General features: G+C 40.4%; 1 protein-coding gene across 1 annotated transcript in view; it reads left to right on the plus strand.

Annotated features, from left to right (window-relative positions):
• The window catches only part of PDE11A (phosphodiesterase 11A), a 350,510-nt gene that overhangs the window by 247,383 nt on the left and 83,042 nt on the right, over nucleotides 1-20,085 (plus strand). Inside the window, exons 11-12 of the mRNA XM_029934333.1 lie at nucleotides 12,992-13,138; nucleotides 13,387-13,494. Coding sequence (XP_029790193.1) covers nucleotides 12,992-13,138; nucleotides 13,387-13,494 — 255 coding nt within the window. The remainder of the gene's footprint in view (nucleotides 1-12,991; nucleotides 13,139-13,386; nucleotides 13,495-20,085) is intronic.

Here is a 20,085-nt window from a genome sequence, read left to right on the forward strand (position 1 = left end):
AGGCACAGGAGAAATCAAACTTGCCAACACCCTGATCTTGGACTTACAGCCTCTAGTACTGTGAGGAAATACATTTCTGTTCCACGTGTTGTGGAAGCTTTAGCCAGCTGTCCTCTACTGAGGGCCCACTATGAGCCTGACACTGTGCTTTTCACTTCCAACACTATGTGAGTTGTTGGTTTGTTTTTTTTTTACATCCTTTTTTCAGGAGAGTAGATCCCCAAAGCCATAGCTCTTAGTAAGTAGTGAAACTTAAATTCAAAGACATAACTGTTGGCTTTGACATTGTGCACTTACCATACCACCAACCCACAATTACTAAGTACTAGCCATGAAAGAAGTACTAGGCTATAATAATTGCTGGCCTCTAAGAATCTTAATCTTTTCCTTATGGAACTTATAAATGATAAGAGACAGACTTATGAAGATAAATACATACATACATGCTGCCTAGATGAGATGTCTGGAATTAATAATGCCATGACAACAACACTGTGAATGCAGGCTAGGAGAGCATTCAGAAGATTGTGAAGATAACCTAGGATAATGATTAAACAGCGGGGAGGGGACAGATTCCGCAGTTTCCTAGTTATGTGAACTTGGGGGAGTTACTTACATTCTTAATTTCAGCGTCCTCATTAATGCTAGGTGGGGCTAAATGGGACTAATAATAAAACATTACCCATTGGGTTGTTGGAGGATTAAATGAGATACAACAAAACACTTTGCATGATGCTTGGTACATAGTACATCACAGTAAGTTCATCATGGCGATAAAAAAAATTTTTTCTAATGTGTACGCTACTAAGTGCTAACAAAAATAGCCAATCTGTTCAAACATGGTTGAGTTCTTAATTGTTTAAGTGAAAATTATTGATGTTGTTAAATTTATTAATATTTTCACTGACCCTTATATGTGGGTTTCTAAATATAATTTCATTTCCAAAGTATTTTTGTCCTATGCAGCACGTTTAGCTTGAGTCAGATAGCAACATACACCAGCAACAACACAATTGAGCAAAATGAAAATGTTCATCAGGGGGCGCCTGGGTGGCAGGATTGGTTAAGGGTCCGGCTTTGGCTCAGGTCATGATCTTGCGGTTCTTGGGTTCGAGCCCTGCATTGGGCTCTGTGCTGACAGCTAGCTCAGAGCCTGGAGCCTGCTTCGGATTCTGTGTCTCCCTCTCTCTCTCTGACCCTCCCCTGCTCGCACTGTCTCTCTCTGTCTGAGAAAAAAAAACCATAAAAAAAAAAGTTCATCAGTGGAGGGGAATGGTCTGACAGAAAGGCAGGACAGAAACCAATCAAATATCTCATAGAAGTCAAAAAGCAAATTAAAAATAAAGAATGTGTGTGTATGTGTGTGTGTGTGTGTGTGTGTGTGTGTGTGTGTGTGTGCCTGCGTGGATGCAAGACACTGAGTGCATGGATGTACATGTGGGCGTGTTTTCAGGAGCACCTCTGTCCATCTGAGAATAAATCCAGGTACGATTCAAGACTTGAAATTGTGGCTGAGGGGCTGGCCCCGCACATGTCTCTGCCTCACTTGACCGATTGCTTCTTTCCTGCAGATGATTGCTTTCTTCAGTCCTGAGAGTAGAAACTTTTTCTTTTAAAATGCTTCATGTGCTTTTATGGCACTAACCAATAAAAATATTTACTAGATCTATAAGTAAAAGTATATAAATACTTATTTATCTTGCCATGTCGAGGAGCCATGAAAAACATGAGGAAAGTTGAGTCTGTTTTTCTCCAAGAAGCTACCCACCGACACACTGAGACAAGAGCGGAGAGATGCTGAGTTTCAGAAGTGACTGAGGCTCTGCTATACTTTTTGGTGCACAGGATGGGAAGTAGTTTCTACTGAGTGCATGAACATTGAAATGGTGGTCCTTTCTAGGTGCATCTACATCCTAGGCAAGTGCACCGGGATCAGCTGCCAGGCTCCCAGACACTCCCCTTCCTCTTGCACCCCATTCCATGACCTCTGTGAGGTGGTGACACTCTCCCTTCCCCCTCTCTGATCTCCAGGAGCCCCTTTGTTTTTGTTTTTGTTTTTTTTTCAAAATAGATTTTGATGGTCCATTGTTGACTCAGAGCCCCATTTCACTGAGAACAAGTTCCTTTTCTTGAGAACATGGAGGGCTGCTTACTATTCACATTTTCCCCCTGGAAGAGAAAGGGAAGGGCTTGCTGCAGAGTGAAGCAAAGAAAAGGAAAAACAAAGACATTGCTTTTCTAAGTGAGAGGAGTCACTATCTGTCACCTGCCACAACTAAACTGTGACCAGAGCTTTGAAGGAGAGTTTCTGGGAGCTCTGACCACAAAGGACAGAGCTCAGTGACTACCCGGGCACAGGGAGAAGGAGTCAGTCCTGGAATCACAGGCAAGGCAGGCTCTTGGGCTGTGGTCCGAGACCAAGCTGATGCCTCGTGGGCTCTCACAGCTGATCAGGGTAAGTCCTGACTTAAGCCATTTTCATCATCGTGGGTCCCTGCAGGTCTGTGCCTCCTGGTATTGTGCCGTCTTCCGGGGAGATGGGAACTCTACTCTGCCCATGCCGTGCTCTACCTGGAATAGTCTATGTCTCCTAATGCTCCTGGTGAATTTGTATTCCTCCTCCAGTGCCCACATCAACCGGGCCTCCTCCACTGTGTCTCTTGGCCTCCTATGTGCTCCCTCCTCTTTTGCCTCTGAACTTTATGCTTTTAATTTTTCACTAATCATTCTGTTTACTCTTCTTCCTTCCTGCATAGACCATGGGCATCTCAGGAATAGAGTCTGCATCTTTTTGTAGGCTTCACTACAAGCGTTATGACCTTGAGAATCTTTTAAGCACAGTAACTACTTCTAACATTTTAAATTATTCTAAATATGCTTTATAAAGCTGAAGTTTCATGATGACGTAGAATTAAGGCAGTAACACTAAACTAGACATATTTCATCAAACTCTCCCAGGGATTCCTACAGTGTCCTGTATTTCCCCCATCACAGCACTTACCACACTGTAATGTCATTCACTATTTGCTTTCTTGTGTCCCCTGATAGACTGTGAGCACAGGGACCACATTGATTTCACAAAAATATCTGTAGCACAGTACAGTGCCTGCCATAGGGTTAGGCACCCAATACAAATGTGTTAAATGGCACTGAACTAAATTCAGAGGTCGCCTAAGGGAGTAAGTAGAGTTGATTTTTTTCAGAGTCTGGTCACCAAAATCCTTTATGTCCACTCCTTCCTTCTTTGAACCTAATATCACTATAAAAAATATTAACAAGTATAACAGCAATAATCATAGTTTTAACAGTCACTGTTACTTAGTGTTTCCTATTTTCAAGCACTGTGCTAGACTCATAATGGGTGTTATCTCGTTTACTCCTCACAGCAACCGCACAACGTAGTTTTATTATTATGCCTACATGGAGAACGCTCGATCTGGGGCTTACTTCAGCCTCTGGCCCACGACACTTAGCAAGTGGGGTCGGGGACAGGATCAGAGCACATATCTGCTGCAAAGAGGGTTCTCAGCAGCTACAAGGTAAAGTTAATAAAAATAGCTTCAAGAAAAAACAATTACTAGAATCTAAGCCACACTTTTTTAGAAATCTCACTGTACAAAACCCTGATAGAGTCAAACCTTTTTCTTAAAGGAGAACACTGTTAGGTTGATGTCCTATCTGTTGTTGGCAGTGAATTATTTTTTCCCCAACATTCTATTATGAAAATTTTTGAACATAGAAAAAGTCAAAAGAATTACATAGCAAACCTTCATCAATCAGTGGCTTTCACTTAGTTAGGGAACCCTTGTATTCTGCCTTCCATCCCCCAAATTTGCTCACCACTCAGAGCCACTCCAGCTGAGTAAATCACTGCTGTACTTACTGAAGGAATAATGTTCATAACAATGGTTCTCAAATGTTAGCAAGTGTCAGAATCACCTAGAGGGCTTGTTAAACACAAATAGAGTCTCTGATTCAGAATTTTCATTTCCTTTTTTTTTTTTAATGTTTAGTTTTGAAGGAGACAGAGTGTGAGTGGGGCAGGGGCAGAGAGAGAGGGAGACACAGAACCTGAAGCAGGCTGCAGGCTCCAGGCTCTGAGCTGCCGACACAGAGCCTGACGCAGGCTTGAACTCATGAACTGTGAGATCATGATCTGAGCTGAAATCGGATGTTAAACCTACTGAACCACCAGTGGCCACTAGAATGTGCATTTCTAACAAGTTCCCAGGTGATAATGTAGCTAGTCTGGAGTTCACACTTTGAGAATTAGTGGCTTGGGAAAATTTTCCCTGAAAACCACAAGAGATGTTTCTCTCTAGCTCAGAGATAGCATAGCTGTGTCTCTGTGGGTTTCCTTAGCCCTTTTTTAAAACTCTTATGGGGGCACTTGGGTGGCTCAGTTGGTTAAGCATCGGGCTTCGGCTCAGGTCATGATCTCATGGTTCGTGGGTTTGAGCCCCGCGTCAGGCTCTGTGCTAACAGCTAGCTCAGAGCCTGGAGCCTGTCTTCAGATTCTGTGTGTGTCTCTCTCTGACCCTCCCCTGCTTGCACTCTCTGTCTCTCAAAAAAAAAAAAAATAAAAATAAATTTAAAAAATTAAAAAAAAATCTTATGAACTCTGTAATTTATCTAATATGCCAGATTCTCTTTGTAGTGGTTGCTGGGATGCTTACAGACAAATTTCTGGCTATCTTTACAAATGTCTTGATGCCAGGGCATGCATTTTGTCTAGTAACTCCACTTCTGATCATGATTTACAGTCCTATCCTTAGTTTCCCTTTGATTTGTCTTTCTGGTCTATTTTTATTTTCTTTTATGCTCTGTTATTGCATAGATTTTTGTAATCCACATTAAAACTTTTTTTGGAACAAAGCAGGTTATATACCACTATCACTAGCACCCACAAAACAACACTTTGATATGCCACATTGGCTAAACTTTATTAAGAAAGTAGTAAACTTTTCTTTTTTTTTAATTTTTTTAATGTTTATTTATTTTTGAGAAAGAGAGACAGAATATGAGGGGGAGAGGGGCAGAGAGAGAGAGAGAGGAAGACACAGAATCAGAAGCAGGATCTAGGCTCTGGCCAGCACAGAGCTTGATGCAGAGTGTGAGGTCATGACCTGAGCCGAAGTCAGATACTTATCCAACTGAGCCACTCAGGTGCCCCAGTAAACTTTTCTAACAGAAAAAAAAAAGTCTTAAGAAAAATTACTCAGAGTGCTCACCTCACTCAGGGATCATGGGCTTGACTTTAAATTAAAGATTCAACACATCGTCATCTAATTCTATTTCACCATACCCACTGCCTTTAAGACCATTGTAATGTACTCGATGCAAGATGGACTAATCTTGTACTCTTACTTTAAAATGTTTTTCTTTTATAAAGAAACTACAGAAAACATGGCAATATGTAAACAAATACTGTACCAACTGACATGAGATATCTGTATGTGTTTAAGAAGAAACACTTGATACCTTATTTAAAAAAACTTACATTGAATTGCTTTTATCTTAAATGCCACATACTAGAAAAAATAAAATCTCTTTTAAAATGACTAGTTTCTTTGAAATGCAGGGGTTACATGTTCAATGCTGCGATGGAGACTATGTAATGATGAAGATAAATAGCAACAAGGGCACATTAAAATACGAAAAGCCAGTGTTATAAAGTCACAAAAAGAAAGTTTCTCTGTTTCAAAAGGGAATGGTCACTCTGATGTTTCTTTTACTTTTGGTTCTCACCATGACAAGAAAAAGTTGTGGGAATCATGCCTTCCAAGGCTTATGATGTTGCATGAACGATAACAAAGATCTTTCCTGAGATCAATAGGCAAGAGGAATAGGTAAGATGGTTTAACTAGGGCAGCCAAAAGAAAAGCCGTAAGATTTTTAACTTCTGGTGAAATTTTGGAAGATAACATGTTAAGAGATGATAGAAATTTCATTCTCCTAATAAGAGATTCAGAATGATAGGTATACTCGAGCCTAAAAAACCAAAGTGAATTAAGCAGTAATTGAGGATAATTAAAGATTAGTAAGAAAAGGAACATACTGTACCTAGGAACTAGTATTTTTTAAACTTTCCTCTCTTTTTCAGTACAGTGATTTTGACTACCAATTTTCCTTGTTGTTATGCACTTAAAAAAGACAAATACGTAAAATGCCCTTTGGCTGGGTCAACCATGTGATGGGAAGTGTTGCCCCTGTTCAGGTGAAGCTTAGGGACCCGTGTGTGCCAAGTTCTGGGGGGAAACTGCTCTTGGCTCGTACATGACAGACTTTGAACGTACATGAGGATTACCTGGTGAGTTTGCCAAGCTACAGAACCCGTATTAAACCACAGAGGAGTTAGAAGAATGCTATGGACCTCCCCCCAAGTCACAAATTATCACATTCAAACCAATTGCATACATGATTCAAGGACCTACTTACTGTTTTAATGTATATACTTGAAAACTCTAGAGTATAAAGTGACTGTAAATATTACAGTGATTTATATAACTGCAGAGAAGGAAAGCATTGCTGTAGGATGAGACAGAAATGAATGAATGGGATTGAACTTGTATAGATGAGGTTTGAGTTTCTATTGGCACAGAGTAAGGAAGAAGTCAAACCTAACGGGGGAATAGGGGTAGAATAATCTGAAACACAGAGGGAAAGATGAGCATAAGGATAATGAAATGCCCAGCCTGATGCTTCCATACAAGGCAAAAGATTGTAACACTGGATGGGCAATGTTTATGAAGAGTCTTGAATGCCAAGCTAAGAAATTTTACTTCATTCAGCATGCCACATTGAACACTTCCAGGTATTTGAAGAGGGAATTACATGGTAAAAATGGTGTAGGCTAAGTTAAAGGGATAAAGTCTATGTTTTAACATATAAACATGTTAAAATATACTATGTTAATATTTTAATTTGAGATAGGATAGGGTCTTATAAGTCTTTTAAAAATATTTCTTGACAATTCTTAAGCATTTATATTCACTCTTTTGTTCTAAATTTTACTGTGTCCACATATAAATTGAGCCCATGAGCTGCAGCATTTGATCATCTCATTATTGTTTGTCTGGCCCCAGGAACACGACTCAGATCTTCACCTTACTGCTCCCCAGGCCACCAGCTGGCTCACAGCCTTTGTGACTTCCAGTGGGGTTTTGCAGACAAGTGAGGGGGTGTCACCTACAAATGTGCGAGGCCGGCACCTTCTGTGTCGGCTGAGCAGCATGTTGCTGGGGCTTTGTGGTGCTCTCTCCTTTGAACTCTGCGTCTTTCCCCACGTTTCACACATTGTGGGTTCCCAAACATCCCAGCTTTCCTGTGTAGAAGTTCATTTAGGAAAGTGACAGTGTTCTGTACTAATAAGAAATTGTGTCTTCTTTTCCTAAGCAAAACCAGAAACTCGTTCAAATGTCACTCTTCACTGTTGGCCATGTGACTCTATACTATCTAACCAACTAATTACCTCCAGCACTATTAATCCCTGTAAAGCCTGAGTGCATGTGCGTGTTAAGCATTTCTTGTCTGTGTCCCAAATGTCAGAGAAACCGTCCCAGATTTCTGACAGAAAGAATCCCATCTGCATAGAAGGATCCCTCATCTTCCTCCTCTCCACCCACCATCTCTCCTGTTTGCTGCTCCCCTGTCTCTACACTTACCTCGCCTGGCCAAGCGTGTATCCTCCCCATGAATGTCTGCTGGCCGGTCGGAAGCTAAAGTTGTGTGCCTGAAGTCTTCTTCTACTCCTTCAGAAGATGAGTTATCGTTTTCAGGGTGGTCTTGGGAGTGCTGAGCTGATCTGTGTTCCCTCTAATGAAAACGAAGCTAACAACTGAGACTGCTCCAGAGGCAGTTGTGAGCTTAGAGACTTCCCAAATGAATTCATGTAAGACCATGTTTTTGTCTTACATGAATTCATGGTCCCCTTGAGGGATTGAAGCTGCTCATCAGGAAAATCGGCCCGATAGCCTTCTGGATCTACGTCGCAAACACTACCCTGATGCATCCAAGTTAGCTTGCATAGAACAGGGATGGGGGACCCCTTGGCTTGACCTCAGCCCATTTATAGAGGCAGTGTAGTAGTTAGGAGCCAGTCTCTAGAACCAGACATCCCGGGTTCAAATCTGTATCTGCCAATCACAACTGTGTGAATTTGAACAGATTGCCTATCATCTGCTCCAGCTGCCTCATCTGTAACATGGGATTAAAAGTATTCCCTACTTCTTAGGATCTTTGTAAGGAGCCAATGAGTTAATAGGCACAAGGTGCTAGAACAGTGCCTGGCATGTAGTAAGAGCGATAAAAGTATGGCAGTATAAGAACTTTGCAATCTGTTCCACAGCGCCGCAGCTCATCCTCCTGTCTTTATTAATCCCAGGATCCTAAAACCCCCGCCTTCTGCTCTTGTCCACAGGGAGCAATGAGTAAGTGCGCTGGATCGGCAACAAGTCATTTTTCCTTTGAAACGGTTGGGCCGGGCCACCACCCACTTTGTTGTTTCCTCCCATTTTCTGAGCATCACAGAATGTAATATTCATGTGTCAGGGGATCCAGGATTGTATTTTAACATTTTATGGCCTCTTTGTAAAGCTACCTTTTCAATTTTAGAGGAGGCAGTTTTATGAGTCCCTTTGATAACCACTTAACTATTAAGACCCAAACAAAGAAGAGGAATGGTCAAAGGATATCAGGTACTCCCAGGCAGCTAGAGTCCCACTTCTTGAACATTATTCAAATTAGCTCCAGGACTCATAATTCTGTGTTTTCATTTATTGCTGCAGTAAAGTAAATGGTTCTTTTATCCAAATGTTATTTCCTGGCTATTAATTCAGTAGTTATTTTGGATTGTAGCACTCCTCTTTGATTTAGGGATATGGTGCCTTATAAATATTTAAAAGTTGAAGACTGACACTTGGAGAAATTGACTTTGATTTGTTTTGTTAATATCCTATGTCTACAGTAATTATAAGTTTGGAAGATGTGGTCCCATTCTTGACTTATCAGAAGACATGCAGAGCTTGTATTTCTGTAACAAGGAAATTTGGCAACAGAAAGCTCTTCCCAAATCTTTTGCAGACTAGATCTCCATGCACGCCTGCTCAGGACACACTCTACTCTTAATTCTTTATAGTTTCCTCCGGAAACTGCTCTTGAACCGGGAATGTGGATGAAAACTACCTATACTTCTCAAAATAGCTGCAACTGGTCATTTCTGAAAGGCTTGGGACTTCCTCTGCATCTACAAGTGCCAGCAAGGGTTTACGACAGGGCTCAGGGTGATCTATAGACGGGTATGATTTAACTGTGGATCAATCAACCTATTAGGGGGAAAAAGACAAGGTCAATAAGTATGAGTCTTGGTGAACCAGAGGTCACCCTACATTTTTCAACCTAATGTTCTTATTTCCTTTCCATTAACATTTCATAATGAAAAGATGCCCATATTCTTTAATTTTTAAGATAATTAAGTGAATTTAGTGCCTCTGAAGAGTAGAGGGTTGATAGTGGCATCAGGGAATCCACTAGTAATAATTGACAAGACATGGGCCACCTGGAGAGCAGCACAGGCTCCGTCACCAATTATGTTCCTCAGCAACCACCTGCAAGGGGTTAGACTTTCGTTGCTAACTCAGAACCAGACTCTTCCTCTGAGAGCAGAAAAACTTGTGTCTTTGGAGACGAGGCTTCGACCCTTTTGGGAAGTGGTTTTCCAGTTGGGGTTGGGTTTGAAGTTGAACAAACTACAACAAGTACAGATATTCCAAGTACATAGAAATCAATGAAACGTGTGGTGGAAGCAAAGCGTCCTTCTGGAGTTTCCCCAGAGAAAGAAACATGTCAGCCACCTCCAAGATTGTCACAGCCTCACAGGCGAGGTCAGGATTGACAGGGTACAGAATAAGAGAAAGGTGCGCATGGTTGCTGCCAGGCCCGTGCAAAGAGAAACAAAGTTTTCTAAAAACCAAAGGCTGTCCTACTTCTGTGTTCTCCAGGCTGATCATTTAAATCATCATTCAATCAATGTAATCCCAATAATTTGGGGATGACAATGGTGGAGTAAAGTCATTTTCTTTTGTTCCTTCCTTCCTCAGGCCCCCCTAAAAAACTATAAAGGGATTTTTTAAGGCAGAAATTCTCAAAAACAAAGAAATTAGGAGAGGACTCAGCAATAACAAAATTTTAAAAACTAGAAAACAGGTGGATGTGTGTTAAGTACTATAGCAAACGCAAGGAAGACAAAATAAACAAGCAATGGGAGAAGCTGAGGCAAACAAATTTATACCACAGGGCCCCTCTTAGCTCCACAACTGGCTAATTAAGTACCTTTGGCAGTGAGGATGAAGGTGGGGCTATGCTCAGGAACACAGTGACATCTCCAAATCCTTTGTCTCACACCTCCACTTCACAAACACCGGGAGCTGGGTTAGCTTAAAAGGGTATAACAGTAGCTCTTGGGTTAGGGAGACTCCAGCATGGAGCCCGAGGGTAGGAGTACAAGCTGAAGACTGGTTGAATGAAGAGCTAGGAACTGATGCTGAAGCCCTTCCCCCAACCTGCTTCTCAGCCAGGCTCCACCCACAAAATTCCTGTCTGGGGAATGTGAGTAGCTAAAGAGCAAAGCCCTAAGAGTGACTTTCCCAAGGAGACAGGTCAGTTAGATCCCTCCAGAGAAGGCCGCAGAAGCTCTTGTAAAAGCTATAGATCCTTACTTGTAAACTGAAAATCAAAGATGACCTCACAGCTAAGGAAAACCTCTAACACGCTAAAGCCTCTAATACATGAAAATGATTGCTCAAAAGATTACCTGAATGCTCCAGAGACTAAACCGTCAGCAAATAAATGGATAAAGAAAATGGCATTGCAGTCGACCCTTGAACAACATGGGGGTTAGGGGCACCGACCCCCATGCACTCAAAATAATGCTTGAAACTTTTGACTCTCCCAAAACAAAACTACTAATAGCCTATTGTTGACTAGAAAGAGTCGATTAACACATACTTTGTATATTGTATTTATTAGGTACTGTAAATTATAAGAAAGGGGCGTCCAACTCTTGATCTTGGGTCAGGTTGTACCTGTGTCAGGCTCTATGCTGACAGTGTAGAGCCTGCTTGGGGTTCTTTCTCTCCCTCTCTCTCTGCCTCTCCCCTACTTGCATTCTCTCTCTCTCTCTCTCTCTCTCTCTCTCTCTCTCTCTCTCCTCTCAAAATAAATAAATTAAATAATAATAATTCTTTTAAAAAGAGGATCAAAGAAAGAGAAAATACATTTATAGTACTATGCCTTACTTATTGAAAAAAGACACATATAGGGGCACCTGGGTGACTCAGTCACTTAAGTGTCCAACTTTGGCTCAGGTTATGATCTCATGGTTCATGGGTTCAAGCCCCATGTCAGCTCTGTGCTGACAGCCCAGAGCCTAGAGCCTACTTTGGATTCTGTGTCTCCCTCTCTCTTTGCCCCTCCCCGACTCTCTCTCACTCTTTCAATAATAAATAAACATTAAACATTTTTTTAGAAAAAAGACACATATGAGTGGACTCATGCAGCTCAAACCCATGTTGTTCAAGGGTCAGCTGCATACACATACAACGGAATATTATTCAGCCTTAGAAAAAAAGGAAATACTGTCATATGGTACAGCATGAATGAACCTTAAATACATTATGCTAAGTGAGATAAGCCAATCACTAAAAGACAAATGCTACATGATTCCACTTATATGAAATATCTAAAGTAATCAAACTCATAGAAACAGAAAAGAAAATGGTGACTGCCAGGGGCTTGAGGGGAGAGAAGATGGGAAGTTGTTCACTGAGTACAAAGTTTCAGTCACACAAGATGAAAAAGTTCTAGGTGCCTATTGTACAACCTTGTGCATATAGTTAATACTGTACTCTATTCTTGTTCTTTCGTGCTGTGAGGAATAACCAGTGTTTGGATTTTAGTCTAGAAATGTAAACTCTTTGGAGGAGCGTGGAGTTGGGAAGGAAAGATTGATTATATGGTTTCCAGAATGCTTAGAATGTCCAGAGTTAGATTTCATTGTTCAGCCAAAATAGCTTCAGGGTATAGATTACTCCTTGCATAATTTACACCCAGTGATTAGACAAGAAATCCGAATCCACAATGTCTCTGGAAAACCTGGAAAGGTAGAAATGATTCCCTTACCAAGAGTGGCCCAATGATATGGTTAAACCCAATTAAATCAGCATGAAAATGACCTCCAAAGATTTTTTCTTCCCTTTAAGTTTGTGTGGCACAACTGATTGACAGCTGCCTAATGTGAGTGTTTTGAAAACCCTGAATATGTATGACCGGTATTGTAATTTTGTTGTGATGTTTATACAGAACGAAGCTAAATGATACTGTAAATTTATTCTCTTGATGAAACATGCTTGTGCTGATCCTCCAAACAATTATATTTTATTAAGAAAACATTTTGTGCCAGAGATGTGCTATCTGATCCTTTTCATCCCTCTGAATATACAGAACACACGGTAACAAAGTGCATGTGCACAGCTACAGGATATAAGGAACGAGAAACAAGGATATAAGAACACAAGAAACAAGGCAAAGCGGTGTGTTCCCATGTCCTCCTCTGAATAGCAGCAATTAAAATTCACAGCTGCTGGCTGCCCCAGATGTTTCTTGTGTTTAGTGCTTTGTAATATGCATCAGAATATATTGTATAACTGCAGTTTCAGTAGACAGCTTTGTATTCTGAATTCTGCAGACTAGATCCAGTGTGTATATTTTTTCTTCAGATTAGCTTCCTTCGCCCCCTCCCACCCTCTTCGTTTGCTTGGGGCATTTGCAGTTTAGAAACAAAAGACATTTCCAGCTCAGAGTTTAGCTGTATCAGGGTGTAAGTGCAGGTCAGGTCTGATTTATGTGGCACGTCTGATAAGCAGGAAAGGAGAGCGCGGTGAGGGGTGTGGAAAAGCTGGTGAACTTGGCTTGACTTATGTCTTCTGTTGTGTAGGCAGCCAACATCCCTCTGGTGTCAGAACTCGCCATCGATGACATACATTTTGATGACTTTTCTCTTGACGTTGACGCCATGATCACAGCCGCTCTCCGGATGTTCATGGAGCTGGGCATGGTACAGAAATTTAAAATTGACTATGAGGTAAGATGTTCCATCTTGGGTGATCCCAGGTGTGCATGGGGGATAACATGGTAGCCGGGGTTCCCAAATGCAAATTGACGGTGATAATACCCAGCCTGCACACCCCATGGGATTGCTGTGAGCATTACGAGAGCTTTGTGGGAGGACTTTGGTTGTTGAAGATCATTCAGACAGAAGGCATCATTTCGATGACAGCCCACTGGAGACACAAACAAGTGCCTGATACAACCTCTCCCTTCCCCTTTCAGACACTATGTAGGTGGCTCTTGACAGTGAGGAAAAATTACCGAATGGTTCTGTACCACAACTGGAGACACGCCTTCAACGTGTGCCAGCTGATGTTTGCAATGTTAACAGTAAGTGTGCTCAGTGGTGGTTCATCTGTCATCTGTACGGACCCACAGGCCCTCTTCTTCACATTTCCATTTCTCTGACCAATTGCCATGTGATTTATTTTACACTAGAACTTACCTGCCCTGGTTATGGGAGTATATATTTCACAACAATTTCTGAGCTTTAAAATGGTAAAATCACTGACACCTCGAAGCAAGTGTTGTCTTGGAATGATTGCTTGAGCCTCTTCTCAATGTTTTATCCTGGGAAACTGGTTCTTTTTACAAAAGAAATGCTTGGATTTTCAAACTAATCTCTTGGCAGAGGATATGAGTATGAGTAACAGAACAAAGAAATCATGGGGTAAGACTTTAGGCTGGTGGAAAGCCATAGTAGGGGTGTGTGAACATTACCCACAAGAACATGGAAGTTCTGAGAGAATGCCAGGAAAGATGGCTAAACATCTGTGTTTACATGTCAACACGTATGTTTACTTTCAAGCTGCTGACTCTATGTGCATATGTGTATAAACATATTTACCATATCAAACAGGACACAAGTTTCTGATTATTATAACATAAATCCACATACCTTCCATCTTTGTAACCATACTAAAATTGAAACCCAGGATAGGGAACTCCAAATGACATACATTTGCCTTTGGCCAAATGAATAAGAACTGTTCTGCCCCTTCCTTATGAGATACTCTGCCCCGCTCTCTGCCTATTAAAATTTTACTCATCTGCTAAGGCATTGATCTAATGCCAGTTTTTCCACAAAGTCTTCCCCTTTCTCCCCAAGCATCAATAATTCCTTGTGTCTCTGCACTGTGTCTAGTACAACATGTCTTTCTTCTGTGTTTTAAGTCACAGATCTCTCATTCTCATGCTATAGAGTCAGCAGCTTGAAACTAAAGAGATAATTTCTTATTCTTTGAACAACATTTACTTGCTTGCCCAACATTTATTTATTGAGGGCCTCACCAGCATTTTGCACGCAGTCATGCACTTGGAACGTTTTCAACAGATGTGTGTTAGATTAACTTGAACTCAAGTGTGCATATAGCATGAAAAGACGGGACCAAATCTCTTCACTTTTATACTGGAGAACTTGTTTTGGGGGTTCTCAACTGCTTAAGGACTAGCAGATGGGCCTAGAAAATATCTTTCTGAAATGCACCCCATGAAAGCAACTGGCCAGTCAAATGAAAGAGGAACTATTAGCCAATGGTGTTTTAAGAAAAATAAATTAACCACTTGCATCTTGCTTTTCCATATCAGATCTCAGTAGAAAAGGAATAATTTTCTATGTGAAGTTTATATGTCTTGCTCACAGAAGACATTCAATAAAGAAGTTAACTTGTTATTTTGGAGAACCTCAGTATTTATGGTAGATTGCCAAAAATAAGTAAGTTGGAGCCTTGTTCAGTGAGGGGAAAAAGGAATGGCCTTGATACTGTGAGTGAGAGTTGTCAAAGACAGAAACAGACTTCTATGACAAGCCTTAAAATAGTTGGGATGGGGGAAGTTAGCCAAGAGCAGTGGAGTCAGCGAGGACCCTTAGGAGTAGAAGGAAATACATACCAGTTTTCTTCAGTAAATGCTTCCAAAAGACAGACAGTCTTGATCCTTTTCAACAACTTGAAGAAAGCAGAACTCTCAAACTCTGTCACTACAATGGGGGTATTCATACTGTCAGAATATTCCAAGGATATAGTTATTTTTGCAAGCCTGCTCAGCAACCTTGAAGAGTAGCACTGTGTGAGATTTCGGTTTTGTTTTTGAGTTAATGCTAGCTCAGAAAGAGGAGAATTCTCTGTTAAAGTTCCCACCCTGACTTTGAAAAGAATACATTGGTGAGTGTTAGTTTTTTCTCCCTCACATTGAATTGAGAAGCCACATCTGGAAAAGATATTATTTCCTGCTCATTAAATTTGGCTGAACTTGACTCAGGGTTACAAAAGGTTGAAAACGTCAACTTCTGTCCCTAACACAAGCCTCAACTTGACCATGGGCGGCCTGGTTAATGAGGATTTTTTAATTAAGAAAATAATTATAGAGATGAAAAAAGATTACTTGATCAGTGAAGAAAAGGATGGATTTAATTTACTCATCAGCTCTGGTTTCAGAAATATGACCTCAGCCTGTGGCAAAATGATAACCTCCTCACATTCCTGAAGACCAGTAGGAGTGTTTGCTGTTTTGTTCTCATCAGCGATTGTATTTGCATTGGAGTTATCTCATATTCCATTTCCATGTATTGATTTAGAAACAAAATATTCTCTTGATATAAAAAAAAATCACCACCCATCAACCACTGGATTTGGCCTGAGTCCCAAAGCCAGGAGAGCATGGCGCACATATACGGAGTTTTCCTCTAGATGGCGCTCCAAGGCAAAGTTTCCCAGCTAGTTGCCAGGAAAGGAGGGAAAAAAAACCTTACTAACCTTCCCTCAAAGTACTTTTTTTCATCTAGGACCGGAGATAATAAGGCACACACTCGCACACTCTTTTCTTAAAAGAGGCACCAACAGAGCCAGTGTGTCCAAAAGAGCCCCTCCTATCATGATGGGCTGTATTCTGACTGCCTTGCGCACAGAGCAGTTAGCAGGAATAATACAAGTGACCTTACGTCTGGGGGGGTGTGTTTTTCTAAGCCCATTGTCTCAGAATGGGAAGATGCATAGTTCTGTGTCACTGCTGAGCAAATTATGACACCACGTACAACAGGACAAGCAAATTGTAAATATACGCACAGCTTCCAAACCTCTAACCCTGAAGTCATTTTGCATATGGAAAATAAACTTACTAACTCAAAATTACATTTTACAGTATTCCACCGCATGTCTGGGTAACGAATCAGTTTTATTCCTTTGTGGGGGAAAAAAAAAAGACTGAACCACTTTGAAGAATGGGCAATTTGATGTGAAAGGGTGGAAATTTAGCTCGCTGGGAACCCTGCTAATGACTTTCTAATTTATTCCATGCCTCTGGCCTGAAATTCCAAATTTTGGAATGAAAGCTTCAATATTATTCTTTGCTTCTAAAGAGGTATTTAGATAGTTAAAATTTACCAAATATTTGGAATTCCTTGAATAAATACAGCATGTAGCGCTAGCTACTATTTGTGGTTAAAACAAGGAATAAAAACCTTCAGATCAAGAATAATTATACAAATTATCTTTGTTTATGGAAGCTTGTAGAATAAATATTCCATTAACCACATACATAATGAAAGATGAGAAACACATTTCTTATATTGGCAATGCAGACCAGATAGAGAAAATGGCTGTGCTTTTGTTTGTTTTCTGTAAAATAAAAGGCATGTGGTGGTGCCAAGGTTGCAGAGACATTTTTCGGTTTTATAAATGATGTATGAGAGTTCTGACAGATTCTCTGGGGGGGGGGAGGGGAGAGAGAAAAGGTTTCCTTAAGAGTCAGTGTTCTTTACTATCGCATAAACGTACTCATTAGCACTTTGGGCCGTGCCCTGCATCCTGTAGGGCTCAATAGCGATTCATTTGAATGAGTGGATTTAGTTGAGGGTGGTATTATTCATGTTGCTTAGTGTCCAGTTTTTTAAAAAACTATAAAACGATGAACAGCTATCACTGTTAGAAATCTTGTTTTTCCTTCTTATCACACTAAGGTTCAGCTAGGGTTCATATAGAATATTATGATCCTGCGGAATTCACTGGCTCTGAAAAGGGAAGAGCACATGATCACATTAAAATTTATGGGGCTGCTGGCGGCGTGGCGCTGGTGGGGGTTGCAGTTAAACACTAATAATAACCAAGTGTCACAGCAAACACATTGACACCCCTGACATTTACTGGGGGCTTCTTAAATCTTAAATGTGGAGGTAGCGTGTTTAAGTCCATATTTGTGTTGTCAACAAGGTTATTTTCAGAGATAAGGCAAGGCATTTTATTGATCACTCAAACTAGAAAGCAGAAGGGACGTTTAGGGAGAAAAATCCGTCCTATTCACCAGCTTGAGGATAATGTGCTGTCTGCTGTCTGCCATTTTCAGAGAAGTCCTTGATTTTTGAGACAGAAAATTTATTCTGGAAGGAGATCTGAGAAGCATAATTAGAACTCTCCCCACCTCCCCTGCCACCCCCCCTACCCCCGGCCTCCCAAGAAGGACAGAACTAGTTAAATATTTTTAGAACCAATTTAAATTTTTGAATAAAATATTTTCACTAAGTAACCAGAATCCTAATCTCACCAGAAATCTAATTTCTTTGTAGATTGTAATATTGGGAGGTCCAAAGGGATCTACCTGTTTTGTTCTGTAACTGTTTATAATAAAGTGACAAACAGTGATCATGTTTATAATTATCAAACATCATTGGATCTCCTTTTCAGTGTAAGTAGTAACTACTCTACAGTAAAATAAATGGCAGTGTTATCATAATAATGCAATAAAATCTGCATGTTAGAAAAGCTAGTTCTTTAATCTTCATGTAGGTGTGCCTTGACTTCCAGTGTAACTTTAAAAGATGGTAAATATTTAATTTAGGAAAAGAGTGATTTCCAAGGTATTTGCAGAATATCAGCACTGGGCACTATAAATTAACTATGGCGCTAATCAATTTGAATACTGTTTAAATTACATTTAAGACTCCTGCCTTTTAATCATTTAAGTAGATTTCTATTTTTATTCTCTCTGACCACCTCTGAGAGCCCCAATTAGGCACTCCATGCTTCTAGTTGACATTTCCTTTATCCACATTTATTTTATAAAAGGAAAAAGGCAAAGCCACACATAATTAAGAACCTGTGTGCTAATCACCAAACATACAATTAGGCACAAGGATAATCCATTTCCTCACACAGGAGAGTAACCTCCATAACTCACTTTAAGCGCTGCCATTCATGAGTTATGGGTCATTCCCTTTCTAGTGAAAATAAATTCTCCCGCACCATCAGCCAGAGCTGGGTATTTTTCTTAGGACATGTAAATTGTAGAAGTGTATGGACATAATCATGTCCGGCATTTCGGGGAACGGATAAGCTCTTGCTTATGGACACACGCTTGTAAGGAAATGAATGTGGTTTCAGGGTTGGGCTGCCTAGTTGCAATATAGGATTTTTGATTAAAGGGAATTTATTCTTGAGATTTTTACGGTGTTGGTAAACTGCTTAATCTGTCGCTTTGTGTTTTATGACACCAGCCGAGTCCTCCAGGTCAGGGAGACCCGGCAGCAGAGCCAGGCTCGTTTATCACAGCCTCCATTTTCCACGGCTGATAACTTAGTGATGGCACTTTCTTGGGGCTGAAAACTGGCACTTCAGGGTGTCAAGTTGGGAGCTTTAAAAAGTTTTAATTCTTCATGACCCGTGTTCAATTTTGACTCAGTGACGGCTAATAAAAATTGGGGTAATCTTCGAAGAGCCATCGTATTCTTGAAATCCGTCATGCTGGCCTCTGACACTCCGAGAGGTCTGTCTCTGCACAATTAATGCTTGCCAAGTAATCTGCCTCATTTTCTGTGCTCACGCACCACATGTTGTATTATATTCAGTTCAGTAGTGATTTGTCATAAACCATAAACTCTCTTTCCAAACAGGAACAAAAAAAAAACCTCTGCCCTCAAAAAAATTGCAAAGCACATATATTTTTTAGTGTTGAAGGCTAAATCCTTAAGAATCAAATATCCTTTTTCTTGTTTCTTTTTGAAATACAACGCATGCTGCATACATGCAGATACATTTCTTATATTACCTAAATTGAAGTAGAAATTGGGTTTTTTTCAAGTCTTATTAAGATACCTACCCTGAAAATTCCCATAATTATACCATTTATATATCTTTTTACACATTTTATCAAAGTCTAAGAGCAGAGATGTTTGGCCAGTTTGGTCAGGTCTTCTTGAGAATGAAACAAAGTATATTGACCAATGCAGGAGGTTTGCTTTCAAAGACTCTAGCACACAAACAAACCAAACAATGCATGTGAATAGAGAGGAGAAACCGGACCAGCACACCATGGATCCTGTTGAAGTTAGATGATGAATATGTGGGGGTTAATCATAGCATACTACTTTGCATATGCTTTTAACTTGCCAAAATAAATTCTTTAAATTATGATGATAATAGATTAAAAATTAAGTCTTGGAAGTGATTAAAAAATAGCTCAATAAAACTTATTAAAATCAACTCCGTTTTTTTTCATACATTTTCTCAACATATGTAGTTACATCGGACAGACCACGAAGTTTTGCTCCCTCACCTTTCTCAGACTTACGTGGGCAAACATTCGCAACATTATTTTGAGTTGAGAGTCATAGCATGTCCACAACATGACTTAGGTTTTACTGTTTGATGGCAGGTACCTTCAGAGGCTTCAGCTTGTAACAGAAAGTGTTTAACAGAAAGTATTTAAATGTAGACTGTAAGGTTTTAGCAACTCTTCGCTTGGTAATGAAAGGGTCATTGTAGACTTAATCCGTATTTGGCTGAATTCATCTTGAGGAGAAGGAGAAGCAAATTTGATCAAACTACCCCCTTCCCATGGATAATTAGACAAACTACAACTGGTTTGTGTAACATTACATGCTTTGGTTAAAGAGACATGTAAACTTAGTGCTCGATGTTGGTCCCCTAACAG

The sequence above is a fragment of the Suricata suricatta genome, chromosome 3 (genome assembly GCF_006229205.1).
Source record: "Suricata suricatta isolate VVHF042 chromosome 3, meerkat_22Aug2017_6uvM2_HiC, whole genome shotgun sequence".
NCBI lineage: Eukaryota > Metazoa > Chordata > Mammalia > Carnivora > Herpestidae > Suricata > Suricata suricatta.